General features: G+C 44.3%; 1 protein-coding gene across 1 annotated transcript; it reads right to left on the bottom strand.

The window, feature by feature from the left end:
* Positions 1-247: 247 nt before the first annotated feature.
* FAM234B (family with sequence similarity 234 member B) lies at positions 248-21,455 on the bottom strand. The gene is made up of 13 exons (XM_027893856.1): positions 21,377-21,455; positions 15,614-16,006; positions 14,579-14,677; positions 11,773-11,961; positions 10,147-10,277; positions 9,411-9,558; positions 8,926-9,067; positions 8,160-8,303; positions 4,887-4,968; positions 4,502-4,657; positions 3,837-3,954; positions 2,462-2,688; positions 248-2,295 (listed from the first exon to the last, which is right to left on the bottom strand). Exons 1-13 carry the CDS (start codon positions 21,411-21,413, stop codon positions 2,290-2,292), a joined length of 1,872 nt encoding a protein of 623 aa, XP_027749657.1. The 5' UTR covers positions 21,414-21,455; the 3' UTR covers positions 248-2,289.
* Between the last annotated feature and the right edge of the window lie 72 nt (positions 21,456-21,527).

Genomic DNA, 21,527 nt, shown 5'->3' on the forward strand with positions numbered 1-21,527 from the left:
CCTATCTGTAATGACTCCTACATGCTCCCTCCTTGCTTTTTCCCCAGAAATGTCTCATTCTGAGGTACTTTGCTATCTGTTTCTTTTTACTGTTTCTCCACAATCTTTGGCTGTAGTTTTGCTTTTTTCTTTGCTTCTATTCATCTGTTCCTTTTTCCCTATCATAAAAATATTGCAAGCAACCCCCAAATCAAAACCCAAAGTACACTCATAATCTCTCAAAGGTGAAACACTGGTTCACATGACACATGATGCTGTACACAGTATTTATTTGCTCCACTGCAGTTCACAGTTCAAATACATTTTCCCAACAATATACAGACAGACTCTTTATTCACAGTGGGGGAAGGTGTGGGGTGTGGGCAGAGTGAATTCACATTAAGGAGGAGCTAATGCCACTGCACTGGAATAACAGTTTTCTCAGGAAGAACCTCAGAAGAATAACTACTTAGGTAACAGCCGCTTCACCTTTCCCAGCAAGGTGGTGGCTGGTCAGGAGGGAGGAGGCACTCCTGTTTAATCCCTCTTATGTTACTGGTCCTCACACTTTCAGTCCTATTATGCACCTGTATTGACTGACTATGTATTATAAACACTAAACCCTGTCTGAAGGAAAACGCCAGGCCTAGAGCAGTTGCTACAGTTGTGCTAAATATATACAAAGCTATTTACACAAAAATACCATTAAACATATACAAACTGTTCACAGGCTCTGACATTAGGAGAGCAGGGCCCAAGGACCAGCCTTGGGGCTTGCAGCTAATCTAGAAGGGCTATCCTGGAAGCTTTATATGAAGAGATGCAGGGATGATAAAGAGAGAGGGTGATACAGCAAGGAGAGGTGTCAAGAGCCCAGGAGAGCAAACCAATGGTAAATGCACCCATCTGGAAGGAGGGTCAGTCTGCCATAACCTCACCACTCACTGGGAAGTGCAGGGAGGCTAGAAGGACACATGCCAGCAGGAGGACAGAATAGTCTTTGCAATCCTCTTCTCAGCCTGGCTCTGCCTAATGTCAAAGGTCAGACCTGGAAAGGCATACTGGGAAAACAGCCCCTACACTGTTACCCTGAACTGTGGGGAACTGTTGGGGCACCAAAGTGTTTCCTTTTTATACAGTAATTTCTATCACAAGAAAGTTCGTGCAGATGCTCTGTAACTGCAACACAGGAGACTGATGACACACTCTGGGGCACAGTTCGAAACACTAAACACACTGTGAGCAAATGTCTCCCAGAGGTAGCCTGTTCCTCCTGGAACTGCACACAGGGCTGGGCTGGCAAGGGAATGGCAATATTGAGCCCAGAATAGGGTTAAAATGCACAGAAAAGCTTTCCAGTTCTGTCTCTGTCTGAGCCTCTAAACCCTGAAGCAGTGGCGTAAGAATCAGCTTTTCTGTGACTAGATTGAGTGACCTTTACAGTGACAGTTAGGATCTGCTGGGAATCTATCCCAAAAGGGCTGTGATATATTTGCAAAGGAAAACTCAGTTCATTGGACTGCAGTGTGATATTACAGTGGGGTTCATACAAAGCTTAGGGATGTATAGAAATAAGATGTGAATCTTGCACTTCTACATCACCCACGTGCACCTGTCCTGAACTTCAAATTGGGACAGAAATACACAAGTGCAAGGGCTGGCAAATGCTATGGAGACCATCTTTCTCTAGATCAAGTAATTCAGCCAGAGAGCTAGTTTGTTCGTGAGTTTGGGGACAGCATGAAGAAGAGGGCTGAGAGGACAGGAGAGGCTCTAGACGGGACTAACCCTGCGGGAGCCAGACAGAGGCTTCACTCTAAAAATACAATTAAAGCAAGTAGTGTGCTTTATCCACACCATTTGCCTTGATCCATCGTGGCCCGCTCTAGGCCTAGAGCTTGTTTGACTGCCTGGGAATACTGTTTGGACATAAAAAGGTGTGTCCTAAAATTCATTCATAAATTAAGCATACAAAAAATATACATATATTGTATAAATTAACACATATATATATAAAGCCTGGTTTTATATATATATGTATATAAATTCTAAATTCACATTTCTGTGTTACCTGGAAGGAAGCATGCAAGAACAGCATATGGAGGGGGAGTCGCTGAACAAGGTTCCTCTGGTACAGGTCTGCCTAGGACAAACCTGCTTCTGCCAGCATTCCCCAGATAGCTGAAGAAAGGGGAAGTGCTTTTAGTCCCCGTTCCCTCTACACAGCAATTTTCCAGAAGATCCACAGAGCAGCTTCCTGTATTCCCCATACAGGCCACAGGTCCAACCGAAATCTGAGGAACCACCAGGCTAGAGCTGGAGAAGGAAAGGCAAACAAACATTAAAGCCAAAAGCTATTATCATCTCTTTGCATCCCACCAGTCTCTTTGCATACCAAAGAGCACATCAACTGTGTCTGTAGGGAAGAGATCAGATGTTTTCAAGGGCCTGGATTTCATTAGGGATTCCTGCACAATCTCACCTTCTGAGGAAAGTCAACAAATTTCATGCGGGCAAGGAATCTCCTCACTTCCCCACGGCTGATTTTCGGAGTGGTGGTGTCTTTTAACCACACCATTCGACCTTGACTCATCATGGCCCACTTCAGGCCCAGCTTGCTGACCGAGAGAAATCCTGGTTGTTTTTCAGAGGTTGCAGTTGTTGTCACAGTGATGTGAAATGCATCCTTCTGGAGATCATTAATTCCAACTGGTCCATCAGAAAAGGGAGAGAAAATAGTGGTGAGGAGTAAATTATTACATTTATTCCAAAAGAAATCTTACAGTCTTTACTCAGTCAAAATGTCCACTGGACTAAGGGTATATTCAGTCTGACTTTACAATTCCATGTACCATAGTTAATAAGGGAAAATAATTTTAAGTTAAACTTTTTTTCATGGAAAGAAACTGAAATTTAGATCAGAAATGGAAGGGATTGGTTCCAGGTTGTGGGTTTGAGCTTGACATGGGAGATGCACATATTTCAAGACTGTGATTCACTCTCAGAGCATTCCTTCCCACACCTGTTAGAAGCTATTGTTTACCACTATAGAAGGGGAAATCTGTAAAGCGCGGGCAAGTCAGTTCACTGCAGTCACTGTAGAATGATCTGTACAGACCTCAGAAATCCCAGTTTCTAAAAAATCCCTCTAAAAATTGTATTCTATTTGTTCTTGACTGAACTGTGTTTCTGAGACAAACCGAATTACATGTTATCACTTTGAGGCAGCTTTTCCATGCTTCCTGGACTACTGGTCCCAGTGTTGGATGAACTCCTCTTTTATCCCACATTGCCCTGCACAAGAGGCTGGCTAGTGGTCAAACTGCTTTAGAAAGAGCAAGGCAACCCAACAGGGACTCTACGGTCCTGTATAGATGTTAAATCCATATCTACTTTTCCCTAAAAACACAAGTTTAAATATTCTGAATTCCCCCTTATAAAAAGAAAGACGAAGAAGCAGCATGGCCAATATCCCAAAGAGATCGCCAACAAAAGCAGAAGTGTATCTGAGATGACAAAGTTTCATAATGATTTTTCATGCACTGCCTTAAACCATAAATAGCTCCATGGAAAGCAAGGCAACTTCTCTGGTGTAAAATATGCATGAAATCAAACTTGGACCTTTCCGTGCTTAAACATGTGCAAGAAACTTTGTGTGCCTTTTATATTTCCAAAGTAAGGGTGAGACAGGACGCTTGTTCAGGAGGAAGATGAATCTTATTTCCCACTGTTGGCCTCTATGTGATGGACCTCGGGTGCTGCCTTTAGAGGCAAAACTACACCCTACTGTTTCTCACAGCTACTTCTCTCTCCATAGTTCTTTTAGCCTAGGTAGTTTCTCCTCCATTTGTACCCACCTGCTGAAGCAATGACTTTGTCTGTTGCATTGGTGAGGTCCAAAAGGACTGTAGGAAAAACAGGATGGAGGAGATAGAGGTGGTGCAGCCCTGGGCGCTCAAGTCTGGGACCAGGTTGCTGTTGGATTGACAGACAGACAAAAATATAACAACTGGCTAGCAAAGAGGACTCTAGCATTGCCAAAAAAATAAAGTTTTCTGACACTGTGCTGTCTTTCACGGATCAGAGAATCAAAAACTATGGTTTTACAGAGGTGAAACTTCTGTTTGGTAAGACTGAAATCTGCCTCTGTCATATCCAGCTTGATGGGTAGAGCTACAGTCTGGAAGTTTGAGTCTCCATGCTGAATTCTGTGCCTGCGGGCAGAGAAGTGCTTTGGGTCTGGGAACAAATATGCAATTACAGCACCTCAGTGTTCATTCAAAAGAATGAAGTCCACACAGAAATTTTTAGTTTTGTGGATGTGAAATTTCTGATGATAAAGCTTTATGATGAAGAATTTGCACACAAAAACTCCTGTGTTTAGGCTCATGGCAAAGGAAGAGATGTCCCTGAGAGCCTTCTTATATGTTAGCTTTAAAATTCAGTGATAGCATGAAAAAAAGACAGAGACTGCATGTACTTCACAGAGAAACCTCAAAGTGAAGAAAGGATGCTTGCTCACCAAACTTTGTAACACAGGCTGTGTTTCATCAGCCCAGAAGAGAAAAACAGACTTCTTGTCCAAAGTCATGACTGAGAGAGCATCAAGTTGTTGCTTCTGCCACGGGAGTTCCTGGTTCCAAAGAGGGAGGCCGGATTTGCCATCTACCACCACCACCTCAAGGCAGGGAAGAGACTGAGCATTAATAGGATGTCCAGGTGTGGGTATATAGAGCGTGCCCTTGCAGTTCCCTTGCCTGTGCTGTTCCCTCTCATGCCTCTGGCCACACAGTGATGACCGTCAGCCACAGAAATGGGAAGAGCGAGGAGCAAAGAACGCTTGTCTTTTCTACCCAACCTCCCCCATTCCTATGCTACCACTGGCCTCCTCGCCCCACCTGTTTTACCTTTTTGTTCCCATCTCCAGTCTGTGCTTGCAGCATGAAGTCCAGAGTTTGGTCAGAACTGAAGTAACCTGGTACAGGCTGGCTGTAAATTTGGAAAAAGAAACACTAAGCCCCATGGTAGGAAAAAAGGCATATCAGATGGAGGCAGAACAGTTGCTTAAAATGGCAGAATTTACCATGCTAAATAAGATCTTTTATCCACTCAGAGCTGTTCTGACTGTCAGGAACCGTTTGTTGGTAGATCAGAAAAGTAAAAAATGGTCAAGCAGACCATAGTGTTTGTTAGCCATTGTTCAGAGTTGTCTGTGTGGGGGGCATCCCTTGATGGGCTGAGTAGACATCTGTTTACCACCCTGTGACATTACTCTCTATTATTCTTTCCTTAGCATTAGAACCTGTATAGTTTTGCTAGGATTATAAAAAAATTACCCAGTCCTTCCAAAATGCATTGCCACATTTGACCTTCTGAAAGTGGATTTCCCAGGCTGCCCTAGCTGTTTGAAACAGATCTTAATATACTCACCAATAATGCCAGCCCATGATTCTTTGTTTTCTTATTGCTGGCAGTTTTACAAGCCTTTTTATGACCTTAAGCAGGTTAAATGATGTGCCCTCTTATCCTCTCCCTTCTGGGTGACATAGCATTAATATTTCTCATTATAAGTGGTTTTTAGCCATCTTTCTTGCCTTTGGCTTTCTGAGTCTTGCCTCTGTCTTTATTCAGTTCACCACAGCTAGACACAAGGCTCTAAATAAGCACAAACAATTCCTCAAAATTCACTGAATCAGAGATTTTATAGCAAGGCAGGATCAGAATATGTCCTCTCTCCTCTTGTTTATGATGGATTACTGGCAAGACTAAAATGCCTGTTAGCTCCTACTTCTTACACATGCTTATAGAATCATCTCTCAGGCTTCTCTTTGATCATATAAACTCACTGACTTCAATCTTCCATGCTAAAGCATTTTTTCCAGACCTTTTATCAATTTTTTTCCAGCTCTCCCTTTAAAATGTGCTTGAGAGAATGGTTCCCGAACATCAACACCACAGTACAACAGTGGCTTGACTGTTTTTACTTATGACATCAAACAATGTAATTTGCTTTACCTTTGGCAACCAGAATGAATGCTTTCAAGGCAGTATCATGAGACACTCCTATAGCCTGAAAGCTCCCCAGTAGCAGAAGGAAGTAGTAAGTAATTCTATCCTATGGGCACAAACTCAAAACATCTCCTAAGGTGCCTCTTCTCATGTCCCTTATGGGTTACAGTCAGTGGCAGATCCCACAAACTGAATGCAGACAGACATATGTATATCAGATGCTACCAATCAAGTGAAAAATCCCCTGGGCACTTTCTCAAATGAACCAGAAGGCTAGTAATTATTCCTGCCCAACAGTAATCCCCACAGAAATCTGCTATTAATCCTCTCTCATCTGAAACATCCATTTACAACACAATTTGCAACTGCTTACTCAATTTCATGGTCTCTGAACTTCACCCTTGTTTTATGACTACTGATTCTCCTTTATGGTTTTCCATGGATCTCGTCAAAAGCTATCTGGAAATGCAGCACATCTGCAGCAGCCATGTTGTTTTTCTCTGAGACTTTTCCCAAAGGTCTGGACTCAGTCTCCCTGGCTCAATGTGCTTGAGGCAGGTATACCCAGGAAAAGGGGGGCTCACAGCTGGCTCTGTAAGCTTTGTCTGACAAGGATTTCAGTCTGTTTGACTCTGTGGTAACATCCCTGAGCTGAATTTGTCCCCCAGCCTGTGTAGCTCAAGCAGAACTTTTTTAAGTTCTTAAAAAAGCCGAACAAACCTCTTAAATAAATGCTTGCCCACAACATATTCAGTCTGGCAGATTTTGTCTTTCTTAACTCTGAGAAAACAAGCAGTCCAGAGCTTTAGCACAGTGGTCTTGAACAAGAATTACCTGCACTATTTTTCAATGTCTTTCTGGCAGCTCCTCTACATGTGTTGTACTCTGTCCCTTGGAAGGTCATGGAACCAGGAACAACAGGGCTGGAGAGCAGCAACCTGCAACACTAGCTACCCAGAGACATTGTGAAGTCTCCATCCTTAGAGATATTTATAACCTGACATTCCTGAGTAACTTGCTCTATCTGAGTTTGCTTGATCAGGTAGGTGGCTTAGGCAATCTCCAGAGGTGCCTTTCAACCTCAACCATACTAGTAAAGAAGTTTTCAACCCTTCTTGATTTATACCCACAGAATTTTTCCAATTCACCTGTTGGTCCATTGAGAAATTTCTTGTACATAACTAATTCTACAGCATCTATGAAGTGGCTTTGCTTAGTCAGCACACACTTACCCTTTAAACTAGACTCCATACACATCCAAACACCTGCAGACTCTGGGCCCCAAAAATATTTAGTCCATTTCCTTTCCCCATAGCATGATCAACTAGCCATAAGCCAATCCTAAACTTGTTGCTTATGTTGCCTATCAGCCCTCAAGAATGTGGACACTACCTGAACATCAAACACAGTTGAACATCAATTTTTTTTTCTTAATGAAGTTCTAATGCCTTCTTCCTATTTATGCTCTTGACAGTCAGGTAACACTGAACTGAGAGCTGCTTTCTTTATTCTAGATAGCAGTGGAAATTGTTTCCCACATAATTTCCTTCAACTGTGCTCAACTGCCCTTTGCAAATATTTAATCCTGGGCAAGCTGAAATTGCTGGTTATTATCAACCCACAAGATCTGAAAAATTACTTAATTTCCATGTGTGATAATAGAGAATGAGTAGTATTATTTCAAGGTTTATATTTAATATAGATAGTGTGCTGACTGCCAACAGAGTGCTATTTTCAACTTTCAAGGAACATTGAGATCCCTGCCTGGGCCATTCTCAGACATCCTCTCTAAATACTTAACATCACTAATGTAACTGCTCCTCTACTGAGCTGGGATGTGGCATCCCTGGACAGCAGATGGGCTGAATCACACATCAGTAATCTCCTGAATTCCAATGCCACATCATTCCCATGATATCAGTGTTGGGTACCTGAATCAGCCCCTTATTTGTGATCACTCACAAGCACACAACTCAAGTTTCCAGTCTTCTTGTTCCTTGCTCTCCCTGCCTTCCTCACCTGATAAACAATGCACACCTCCAATTCTTAGATTCCTCTGCAGATTTGGAGAATTCCTGTTAATCGCTTTCTAAGCAGCACAAGTGCTTACAACTGTAAGGCAGGAAATGGTATAGGAAGAAATAGGACAGAAAAACATTCCCAGTAATAACCTGCTGATATTCTGCAGCTCCAGGGTCCAGTGGGGCTCCAGGTCCTGTCCCCGCAGAAGGATCAAGCCCTCTTTGGTTGTGATGAGCAGGTTGCTGCAGTTTGTGTCAGGTGTCTTCGTTGTCTGCAGGAAGTCAACACCCCCGCTGGGACAAATGGAAAGCACAGAGGAGATCAAGGCTTGTATCTGCACATCTCAGCATTAGCAGCTCATCTACATGGCAGTTCATCTTACTTAAGATTTGAACTGTTCTTGGAGAATTCCATCTTTTCCCCAGTGATGGGTGTTCCTCAGTTAAGTGAGCTTAATTCAAGTGTGGGGCCTTCTGAACATTGTGACTTACTAAAAAAAGTATAGAGTTTGTGAGTTCACATTTTTTCCCACCCTTTATTCCTATCCAGGCTGACTTGCACCACAATTTGGTAGTAAAGAATTCAGGCCCACATAGGCTGAGCTTCCCAAAGAGACTCCATTAGCTGGGAACACCTTTTTTTTTTCCCTTCAGCTACTCTTATAGGATTGAAGAAAGCAACACGGAGCAGGAAAAGCTAAGGACTCCCTTTTATCATACTCTGCTCTTCTTTTAGTAGGACAACCACAGGACGGGGGGGAAATGACAGGTTTCCCACAGTATTCCCCAGTTATCAAGCGGACAATGAACAGAAGGGTAGTACTGAAGTAGAAAGAACCATCTCTAGGAACACTAAGAAGCACCTACCCTCCCATTCCTCTCCCAGAAAGAGCAAGATATCAAATCCATCTTCTACCTGTAAATGTCAATGAGCTCTGACAGGTTGACAGATCTGCGCTTTTCCCACTCTGGCTCCTCCTGCTGTAGCATTGCAGGAAAGCTGTCCCGGTTTCTGGCTTGGGTAAAGATATCCTTCAGGGCAACTGCTTGAACATTACCTGCCAGGAAGAGTAAAGATGAAGAGTCCTGACTGTAAAAGCTAACCTAGTAGAACAAAGGGTGATTGGGACGACTGCAGTTGTGGTAGAAGGCAACGAAATGCCCAGAGCTGGAACCTCCCTGGCATGATGCGCCTTCTGGGAAACTTAAAGGTATTCCAGGCTAACAGGTACTGGTGTTCCTGTACTTTTCCACACCGTGGCAGTGAGACTTGTTCCTATGCCCTCCCAGCTTGTATAGCAGAAGGCATGGTAGAAATATCCAAGGAACGCTCACCGTTTTAGATAAAAACTAATGTTTTCTCAGTAAGGTGAAGTGCTGGAAAGGCAAGGTGCATCTTACCAAAACCAAACAGGATGTAGATGGCTCCCCGGCTGGTGATGTGGACTTGGGGGCCAATTACTTTCCCTTCTCCATTGGTGCTGTACTTCACAGGCCCACCCAAAGCAGCCCCAGTCTTTCCTGATACCAAGATGAAAAACACATCAGGCTGCAAAGAGAGAGATGTAGAGGTTTTTATCAGTGCTTTCATGCACCTGTGCACCGAATCTTCCCCCAGTGCCACAGCATGAGGCTTCACTGAATTTTTTTCCCCCTCAACAAGATCTAGCTAGTGTTCTCTTTTTCTTTGCTCAGTCTGGCTTCCTGGACATCTTACATTCAGTTTTTTCTCTTGATATAAATGCATCAAATATGGAAGGGACTTCAAAAACCTGAACTCCTCTAACAACATCAATGTTAAGGATTGTGGCGAGGGATGAGCATAAAGGAAATCTGCATCTGAATTAATTATGCAAGTATTTCTTTCTTTTGGGTAAACTAAATGCTCCTTTCTCTAGAGATCCATCCCTACACTGCTGCTAAGCATTCACTTCAAACCACACATTCATTGAACAGAAACAGATAATTCTCAAATCTCAGTCAGGGGTAAATAATGACCCTTCTGTTCATTCCCAGCTGTCAAGAAACACAAGTAGTGTTACTACTATTGTTTGATCTAACTGCTCTGACCTACTGAAAGAAAAAAGGATGCTTTTCAGCAAGGTCTCTCCAAACTTTGAGTAGGGATATGCTGTACCTGTGTCTCTTTGAGAGCCAGAACAACAATATCCCTAATCCCATCTCCATCTACATCTGGAAGAGTAGCAGCCGGTGCAGCCAGGATCCCACTTGAAAGGTGGATAGAGTCCAGCGTCCAGATTGTCTTGCCTGTGGGAAGAACAGGAGTAATGAGACCTGCAGCACTTGTGGAAACAGAGGGCATCCCTAGAGGGTTGCACAAAACCTTCTTGAAGGAGGCAGCAAAAAAGCTTATTTCCCTCATTCTCTGAGAAGAGGAAGCACAAAACTACAAACTGGGGAAAGCTGCAGTGGAAAGCAATATTCTTCTCCCAGCATTTCTTCAGATCGTTTTTGAGTCAGGCCTCAAGTCCTGCTGTGTATCCTTCTTAGCATCTCTCTAGAAAGACCTGAGCCTTAAACAACTCCTGAAATATCAGAGAATATTTCAGGATCACTTTTGGAAGAAAAAGCTAAATGAGAGTGTTGCTCTGCAGGACAGCAGTTGTTTGCCTCAGCCAGCAGTAAAGGCTAGGTAGGCGAGGAAAGGGAACAGATGGGCAGTTCTGATATTCAAAGTGCAAATCTGTGTCTCAGTTAAATTCCCAGCAGCAAATTACCATTCCAGCATGGCAAGCTCACTCCACCTCAGGGTGAAAGCATGTTAGCAGACATGAAGTCAAATGGTTCAGCAGTCCAGCATGGACCCAGCTGGAAACTCAGGAAAACTAGATTTGCAAACTTGCAAATTAACACCCCAAGAAAAGGGCAAAAATTAAATTCAATGCTTTTACTTTTCCATCAGTCTTTTGCTAATGCTTCTGCTTTTTCAATCTTAAAAATGGTTTGCTGCTGCTCTGTAGAATAGGGTTTGACCCTGTTTGACAAAGTAAACTAAAGGCCAAGCCTGTACATTAATAACATTAATTACTGCTGGTAAAGGAGACAGCTCATGGTCCTTACCATGCAAACACTGCGCAAATAATTTGGTCCCTAAAGGCACTGAAAGGTAGGTGCCACTGCTCATTGACTGGATCTGTCACTTAAACCCAAGGTTTCTTATATGTCTCCATTCTCAGTTCAGATTCCAAAAACATCCCTATACCTACCTATGAATATTTCTGCCACTGAATTAATGTGGTAGAATAAACAGCAATCAGAAAATGAAGGTGCACATGATCCAGTGATTAAAAATGCAACATTCATTCACATCTAATCAATTCTTCTATGTTCCTAATTTCTCTGTAAGACTTCCTGGCTGTTGTGCATATCCTTATATAACTTATCCAAGAATGTCGTTGAGCTTTGCAGTGCTGTTAGATAAGTGATGGCTTGTACTAACAGCTCAATGCTGATGGGAACAGACTTTACGTATTCTTTATGACATGGGGATGGTACAGGATAAGATTAACTCTTTGAAATACTCTGAGATGGTAGGATGAACATGTTGTTGGAGAGCTGCAATGATTTGGATTCTCTTATCACATGTAACTAAAAACTCATTGGTGTTTTGATTCCTTCCTGTATGCCACTAAGTAACAGCCCCCATGAAGTGCTGAAACGGAATAATTCATGTTTATTAGTCCTCTAAAGAAATAGAAAAAAAGTAGTAGCATATTTCTAATATGCTGGTAGTTGACTGTACCTGTGGGGGCGCTGAGAAGGCTGAGGAATTTTGATATTCCAGTAACAAGGCAGACAGGCTCTGCAGCTGCCCCCAGAGATAGCCCGTTGCACTGCACACTTCGAGTCTCCTCTGGAAGCTGGATGGACCACAAGGTGCTGCCATTCATACCAGAAAGTGCCACCACAGTTACAGAGGGTCTAGAGACACCTAGAAGAGGCAGGAAAGAGAGAGTGTAATCCCTTCGTATCAGAGGCTGTGACCACGCCGCCTTTGGTCCTTGTGCTTGAGTTCCAGCTCTAGCTCCTGGAGCTGAGTGGCTCAAGACAGCCAAATCCGCACTGCCTGAAAGCAAAGGTCAAATCCCACCCCCTGGCTGAGCCTCTCTGCCTGCAGAAACTATCAGTAACCTCTAGACAAGCTGGGATGCCAGTTAGCACTGCAGACAATCATGCAGGTTAGACTGGAGCTCACAGCAAGAAATATTGTCAGCTGGGCACACAGAGAACCAAGTTCCTAAGGACAATGTGCTCAGTTGTGCTGACTTCCTCATGCTGCTGTCAAACCAGACTGATTCTTCTGATCCCTTCTCCCTCAACAAAACAGCTAGCACCAACGGGAAACCTTAAGTGACTCCCAAGGCAGATATCACCTCATATGAAAGTCCTGGCTTGTTTGTAATTCTGAAGCAACAGAAGGTGATTGGCAGTCTGAGACCTTTTTCCTTTGTTTTCCAAATGAGTTTTATTATTGTGAAAAGACTGAATGCAAATATAATTGGTGTAACTCAGGGTTCTTTTTCTAATTCACCAGTCAGCACAAAATAATTGTAAAATAAAGTACTCTGTGTTGACTCAATTCACTGTTGGCTCTGATTCCAAATGTGAGCAACTTTTAGCTCAGCCTTCCTTCAGACATAAGTGTGGTTACTGTAATCTCCATCTAGTACGGTCATATCACAATTTAAGATGAACTCCCATACATTTCAAAATAACAACAGTCCCAGCCAACTTCTGTCTTACTAGCAACACATGCAACGTGTGACCTGACTACACAAAGGGCATATCTGTGCCACTCGCTATATACAACTCTGAGTCTGCTCTCTAAAGCAAACTTCTTCTCTTCTCAAACTGAAAATCATGTGGCTTACGCTAATGAGTTGCTCCTGATCAAGTTATGTTTGTTATGTTGATAGGGACCAAGAACAACTAACTCCTGAATGCAGCTCACAGATGTTCTGTGTACAAGCTGGAGAAACAGCTAACAAGTCATAGCTTACTCCATCTGGTACCTATCCCAAGCTTATCTCTGCTTGACACTGTGTGAATGCTCTGAGCACAAGCCACAGGGGGGCTGATGTCCAGCTACGTAGGTCTAGGACTGTGATGTGCTCATACCTGTTTTAGCATTTGGTTTTTGTCTTCCAGCATAGCTACAGCCCAGGAGGCAATGAGATATGACTAGTTCCACTGACAGCATGCTAAGAACTGTACATATATCTGTGATGAAAGATAAATACAATGCAATGGCAAAAATGCTGAATGCAAAAACAACCTATATGAACTGAATGTTGCCAAAAGTATCTCACTCTTATTTATTTTTAAAATTACTTTACAGTTTTCTTTCTGTTCATAGGTTTCCTTCTATAGGATTTGCTCTGAAATACCAAGGGCCTTGCTTGAGCCATGGAGAAAGGTATTTTCCCTATCTTCTAATGATATTTTGATGACCCTACTCTTTGAAGAGCCAGGGCATTTTGCTCCCCTAAGAATTTTCTTCAGGCTGTGCAATGTACGCTTGCTCCCTGAATATGTCTCCGGGACTGAACAGATTCACCTAATATCAGGCACTGCCAGGATGGACAGACACAGTGTATCAGACAGCTGGGAACCTCCAGGACTTCAGGAGCCCAGTGTAAGAGGATGTCACTGGACTTGGCAGCCCCTCTGTTAACAGTAGCCAGTATCAGCAGGCTGCTGCTATGTTACCTGAGGGGTGTGAGGATTAACAGAGAAAGCAAAGCAGCCAGGAGGAGGAAGCAGGGTGATACCTGCTAAACAGCCAGGAACAGTAGCTTCCCCATCATCAGTCTATTATCTGTGAATTGACAACGATTTGGAGCCTGGCAAGTGTATGGACTGACATAAAAAAAACGGCAGAAAAGCGAATGTGTTTCCTGCAGCACTGACCTACAGCTGCTCTAAAAAAATCTGTAATGCTCCCTGCTGGCAAGCCACTGTTTAGTTCAGAAGAACCAGGGCACTCCAACAGTCAGCTTGGTCACCGTTTCCTTTTGCCAACTACCTTGGTAATGACCAGGACACTGGACCACTGATCAGGAAAGAGTCAAGACCCTACCAATGAATCTCATTTGCGACCCTCGTCAAGCTGCTTCCCTTCTCTGTGCTTCCACTTCTGTGCCTGTAAAATGGAAGTACTTTGACTGAGCTCTTTTGTGAAGGAGCCTGAGAGATAACAAGGGGAAAAAAACCCACACCTTATTTCCATTTGCTATTTGTGCAGCAGTGCTTTCTGATCATTCTCTCTCTGTTCCCAAGTCAAGTGTGCAGAAATGCAGGACAAAGAGATGAAGCTGCCCCAAGATAAAATAAAGGCAAACAGGTGATGTTGACCCAAAAGGTATGAGAGCACAGGTTTGCAATGAAAATTATAAGCATGATCAACAACAGGGACAGTACACCAGCAATCTTAAGGAACTCTGAAAAGAGCAGTTGCAGCAGCAGGAACTCTTCCAGCGTAAGACAAACATACAAAGGTCTGTACTGACACACAAAAAATAGGAACGGAAAGGAGGTGTGGTGCTTACCCATGACACTGGCATTCATCAAGGCAGTGAAGACAATGAGGATGTCAGGGAGCCCATCGCCGTTCACATCACACAGTTCCAGTGGAGATAATATGCCACCTGCAACAATTACAGAGAATAGCACTGTTGTCAAAAAAGGCCACCTGGCTCATTTTCCACACTGGGAGAGGAGGGTTGGTCCAGAGAAGACATTCATGGACAGCCAAGCCTCACAAAGTCTGTTAGGGAACCACCAATGTCAGGCAGCTCACACCACGGTAAGATGTTTCACTGCATGGAAAGGCAGAAATCTAGCATCTGGGTCAGAAAGAGGAAAAAAGCTAACAGAAAAAGACTTAAGTTTCCCATTTCGATTTCTGAGGTGATGTAGGAGCTACACATCTTATGAAAGGCTTATGGAAGCCAGGGCAGAAAGCAAGAAGGGAGAGACATATCTAGACTCGGCAGAAATTTTCACAAATCCCTGTTACTCTACTGAAGAAGTGAGAATGGCAGATACTTTAGAAATGTTATCAGTGGCCTGTACAGGATAACAAAAGATCTCAAATGTTGATTTATGGATTCAAGCAGGACAAAAAGACAATGAAATAAGGTTAGTTAAGCTAGTTAGAAGACACAAAGACTTCTATCCCTGTCCACCCAAACACACTCACACACTTCAGTGTGGAGGTGCTGGTAAAATCCAGGTTGTAGAAAGGGAGGCACTGTATTTTAAAGTGGGCTGGGCCAATTCCCATCTGGAACCGAGCACACCATACAGACAAAAAGGCAGGATGGGAGAAGAGTCAAAATAATTTTTGGTGTTGGCAGAAACAAAATTTTGTGGCACTGTTATCTATTGATGCCAGATTTCACAGGCTTCAGCTTGAAGAGCGAGCAGGACATGCCCACCTGTCTATTATTTCAGAGCATCCGTAGTGGTGAGGAAGGGTCTCTGCTCTGACCTGGCTCTGCCAGATAGGTCTCTCCCACTGATGCTCAGCCTGGGAGCCGCCACCTCCCCCACGCCAGACACCATTCCTAGGGCTTTCTCACCTGCTCCCTGACCTAGGTTGCGGTTCCAGGTGTTATGCAAGTCTCTAGGGGGACAGGGAATTAGAAACGCACACACCAACACAAGAATCATCGAGATCACCACAGTGAGCAAAAAGATTGCTGTGCGCAGGTATGGCATGAGGGAGGGAGCAGCCTTCTGCTCCAAACTCCCAGTCGTCTCAGCAGGATAACCCTCAGGCGCGCTCTCTGACGTGTGTTGCTTTGTCATCCCAACCTCCACATCAGAATCAGGGTCCTGTATCTCTTCAGGGGGGCTCTTCCCATTCTTGACCCCCCCATTCTTCTGGATGTTGAGTACAAGGTCATCTTCACTTTCATCACTGTCAGCCTGAGTGAGGGGATCGTATTCCCCAAGGTCTGGGCTCTTCTTTCCTGAGAAAAGAGATGGAGAGAGAAAATAAAGGATAAATTCCTCACTTTTGCAGGAGAAAAGGCTGCAGTGGAAAGTGATACCAAAGGGATGAGAGAGCAGTCTGCATTTTACATGGATCCAAGCAAGAAGTGTGAGAGAAAAGACAGGGTCTCTCCATTTTTCAGAGTAGCAGCTGCAGGAGAAAAGGTGCTTTCAGTTTATTTCCCTCAGACAGATGTGTATATATATATATAGAATCAATATACATGCATACACACACACACATATGTATGTGTAAACATACAGAATACATGGCTGATCTAATTTTAGTATTTCCTCATTGCTAATACAATACACAAACATAAAGTACCTAAAGAACATGAGTACCTAAAATGCAGCACTGACTTCAGGGTTTGAACTCCTTTAGCATTTGCCAGCCTCTAATCCCACTACAGCCCCTCTTCACTTGTAGTCTATGTTCTCTGAGGAGGCCTCCCTCTGTAACTCATTTTTCACTTCCTCCTCCTGCCTGGTCCAAGCAGCACTGCTGCCTTCCAGTGTGCCACATCTGCTGTCCTGCTTCATGAGGGATAGAAGGGATAGAGCACTGGGCATGGATTCTTTGAAGTGCTGGTAAAAATGGGTATCGACTCCCTGAAAATGTGGGGAAAGTGATTTTGCCCTTCTGGGCCAGTACCATGCTGGTCTCTGGAGGAATTGGGCTGCCCCTCAAAGACATCTGCTTCTCTGCAGGCTCAGCTCTGCAGGAGGGAATGCTCCAGCCCCTGCAGTAGGCAACCACAGTGCACCTACTCTGTTCCTGATCCCAGCAGAGCCAACAGCTTGTACTTGGCCTGGCTGAGAAAGATAACTCAGTATCGATCCCTTCAGGTGGCAGTAGAAGAAAGTAGCTTATAGCTTTAGGTGTCTCCTCCACAGATGCCTGGCACATCACACGGACAACTTGCCCCCTGAGCCCTAGACAGCCACAGGGAGTTTGGTGAGGGCAGGTACAGAGTCCAGTCATACACACTGGCGTAAACCCAGTGCCATCTGTTTATAGGCAGAGGCAAGATCATGCAGACTGGCTGCCCTGAGCTACGAGTGGAGGATCACGTCTCAGGGAGCTGCCCTGTGCCACCAGGCTGGGCATGGAGCCATGGCCACTGCTCCAATCAATGATTGCAGAGTCTCAGCCTGTTTCTCTCTGTCTTCTGTTCCAAGGTGGGACTTTGCTATCCCAGATACCTGCCTCATTTCCCTTTGCTTAAAGCTGATCTGAGACAGGAACTAACTTGTGCCAAAGATGCCTGAAGTGATACATGCAAGGCATAAATAATAAGCAAATATATGCACACTGTAACCTTCCTCTGATATTTATACAGCGGAAATTTAAGGGCTTTTGTGATTATTCTTCCTGAATAAGATAATATACCTTACTTCTGGTTTTCTTATTAAAGACAGACTCAACAGATGTTACAGTTATAGATGTACTGTAGTGTCTAGTTAGTGCAACACACTCATTTTGCATAATCTAGAATGCATTTTGAAGTACGTGTATCTCATTCCTTTCTCATTTCTTACCCCACAAAATGACCTCAGCTTCCCCTTCCTATACCACTTATAAATGGCATTCAGTGTCAATTTTAGGATTTAAGAAAAACTGTTAATTCCACTAAAAGTCAAATGCCCCATACAAAATGGGGCCAGGACAACCTACCTACACTGAACAGAAGGAAATAAAAATATCCAAAAATATCCAACAAGATCACACATCTAAGTTAGCCTTTTCCTTTTTGAACTAGGGGCTTTCTACAAAAGACTCATGTCAAAATAATCTAGTGCACATACACACTCCAAAAATCTGTTCCTTCTAGAGGCAGTGCACCCAGCCAAAAAATACTGCATTCCTGTGGGTCGGTCTGGTGTATCTCTGTGACACACTGCATTGTTTCACACAGGTCTGCTCTAAACAGGTGTACAGGTGTTCAAAGTCTGGGCTTTTCAGGAAGTCTTGATAACCTGGGCTCCATCTTGCGAGTGCACATAAGGTCACTGACCTTGGTGACACACAGGTCTCTGCTCAGAGATTGCAGCACAAATTTCACAGATGTCTATACAGTAGGTTGTGCTGACAGTGACTGAAAGTGACTCAGTGAAAACAAAAAATTCCAGAGAGGTCTCGCTGCCAGGTTATTTGCAGCTTCTTTCTACAGATCCATATGTGCCAGTTCAAGCCAGGTCAGAATGGTATGAAAAACAAATGTGGCTGGCCCCAGAGTAAATGGTATTTAGCCCGAGAAGTCAAAGTTGGACTAACTAGACTGCTCCTGGTTTTGGAAACTGGTGAGCTTTGAGTAAAACCATACTTACACTGCAGACATACAATGATTTTGTAAATTAACTCCAGAGGGTCAACCCAGAAGACTAAAACCTGCTGTTCATCCTTGGAGCAACTAAAAGCATTGGTAGCAATAAACTTTTTCTGGAACAGTTTTGTTCTAGATCTCTAGGAGACAGAAAGGACCTCAAAACTATGGCTCATCCACTCCTGGAATGGCAGGGATTGAGATGTCAACATCAACAGTGGTGTCAACTACAGACAACAGGAACAGGTGTAACAGGAACACCTGTCCTGCTGAGAACCACTGATCATTGGCTAGAAAACAGCTACTACACAGTAATGAGAGCTTTTGATGATCTACATAAGAAAGAATCTATTGAATTATAGGAGAGCTAAAAAGCAGGATGCTGATAAGTCTTAATTCATGTCTAAGCCTGACTGGGAATCAGAAACTGGCACTGCCTTTCCTTAAAAGGTTATCTAGCACTTCCACAAGGCACAGCCATTCAATAGTCAAGCATAAAATGCCCTGCTATTTTTTAAACCAAAAGGAGGGAAGACGCTACCCTTTAACAACTGCTGTTGGAGCACTCACCTAGCACGTGTAAAACACAACTGTATATCTAATCTCAGAGGTTTCAAACTCTTATCTCCCACTGTTCAGAGAGAACCTTAACAACCAATCTCTAGGTGTTTTGGGAATCTGGAGAGATTCCCGAAATCAAGGACGTGCTCAGCCCAGTCTCTGTGCTAAAGCAAGCAGCAGTTCTGTGGCCTTATGTACGTACCAGATCTGTACAACTCACACTTCGTTATCTGTCTTTTCCATAGCGACTCTAAGTGTATATAAACCTTGCATCCACTTTGCAGTTACAGAGTTAGTATCAGCTAAGTCAGTTTCCCCACTGCTCTGTGTTCCCTCCCTCCTAGAGGTACAGTGAATAAAGCACCTGCTGTTCTGACCTGCTGTAAATTGTATTCCATTTTTTCTATGGCACCAGTGATAAAAGAGAGGTTCAAATTCAGTGGCCTGTGGTTACAACCAGAGGAAGTGTTGCTTGTGGTCTGTGGCTAAGTTATGGTCACATCACTCTGAATTTTCTTTTTTCTTTTTTTTTTTTTTTTTAAGCCACTGGAAGAAAAAAGCAAAAACCGAACACGGAGGTTTTCAAAGGCAGAACAGACAGAAAATGCTGAAACTTATCAACTTTCAAGGGCAGTAAGTTTCTAAACTGCACTTATGACTTTGAAAATCCCCTGTGTATTTGCCTAACGTTATTTTTGCACAGGCAGCTCTCTCAACTATTACAATAGAAGAATGTGACCCTGCAATGAAGAATAGATGAATCGTGTGATCATGATTTGGAAAGGAGGCATCTGTGAGGTGATCTGTGCTGAAATTAGGTCCCTCTCATAATGAAATATTCATTTCTAGTGCTGATGGCTTGAAAGATATTAGTTGTGATTTTTTTTTCTGGTTTTGACTGACTTGAAAGGCTTTTCTTTGCACTCACTTTGGAGTGAAAAGAGTAGATTTGGGGAGTGCAGTTCTCAGTGCATCATTCCAGTGATGACTGGTTCTAGTATCCTTTATATCTAGTATCCTCACTTAATCTGCTGTTTATTTTTCTGGCAGTTGGCAGGCACCAGTCAGTGGGTACTGCAGACATTCCTCAGCACACAGGGAGATAAGTTGCCACGTATTGATTTTTAATTAATTTAATGAGATGCAGCAGGAAAAACAGATATAGCAACAGGCTTTCTGCTTTCTCATTGCTGTTGGAAGCTGCACTGCTCAAGAATTAAACACACAAAAAAGGTATGATTTCTGCAGTTTAACCTAAGGACTGATGCAAGAACCTTTTTCTTAAGGACAACTGCAAGGTCTGTTGTGATCTTTCCAAATCAGTGTCTCCTAACAACAGATATCAAATAGATCACGCTGGTTCTAAAGAACCCAGAAGAGATCTGTACTTGTTGCTGCACCGTTCCCCGCTGGTCTCGCCCTAATGCACACATTTACACCCACCACTTTGCCCTTTTCCTAAACAGATTTCATTTAAAATGTGTTCCTTCCCATTTAGATAGACATATATACATATATAACCAGAAAGAAACAGATTTGCAAACAAAATTTCTTTGAATGAGATCTAACAGGCCCCACATAAAACTAAAAGTAATGATTCCTGGGATGGGTTACTAAAAGATAGCAGGAAGGACCTCAAAGACATAACTTCACGGACCAATGGAAGAAGAAAGTATGACTGGTCCACTGAGTGCAGCTTCACAGACTGGGACACTGCAGGACCACAGTGGTGTGTAGTGCCAGGGAGGAGCCCCCCCACACACACAGCGCACAGCTGCACCCTGTCTCTGTCCCATGGCTATGCCAGAGGCCAGACACAGTTAGGAAGGGCAACAAGGTTCTTTTCCATTGAAGTTAATGCAGCCAGGTGCATTGGCACCGTCTCCAGTCAAACCAACAGCAACTAGTTCACTCTCAAGATCTGGTTTCATGAGGTATTTTAATTCCCTTTTAATCTCCTCGCTGAAGAGAACGGCTGCTGCACTGCTGCTCACCGCACACAATAGTCCCTTATGCTTGAATGTCCTTTCATCTCGCTGAAGATCTCTGGCTCGAAGGTGCAGAGGCGGCAGGCAGGCTTTCAACATTTACCTGGGTAATTGCAGTGGCACTCACCGAACTCCTGCCTTGACTTCTGCGGGCAAAGCCCGGCAGCAGCGGGCCCGAGAGGGACTAGCTCTGCCCTTCACTGCCCCCTCACTGGGCCGCGGCCCAGGCCCCCCGCCACCACACACGGCTCCCCCGGCACCCCGGGGCACTGCCCCGTCCCCCGCGGCCCCGCTCCGCCGCGGGCCCCAGCCCCACACCGCCACATCACCATGGCAACGCGTCCCACCGCCCCAGCCGGCGCCACCCGCGCCTCTCGCCCTCGGGCGCCGCCCCGGGCGCGGCTGCCCGGCCCTGCCCGGCCCTGCCCGGCCGGCGCTGTCTCCGTCCCCGCCGCGGGCGCGCAGCCCTTACCCGGCAGCTTCAGCGCCCGGGACAGCACCGTAGCCATGCTTGAGGGAGCAGTGCGCGTGCGCGCCCGTCGCCCGCCCGCCCCGCGGCCTGCTGGGAACTGTAGTTCCGAGCCGCGAGAGGCTCGGCCGCCCTGCGTGCCCTCCCTGCGGTT

This window comes from Empidonax traillii, unplaced genomic scaffold, assembly GCF_003031625.1.
Source record: "Empidonax traillii isolate 1590-97213 ecotype Southwest subspecies unplaced genomic scaffold, ASM303162v1 scaffold408:size522183, whole genome shotgun sequence".
Taxonomy (NCBI): Eukaryota; Metazoa; Chordata; class Aves; order Passeriformes; family Tyrannidae; genus Empidonax; species Empidonax traillii.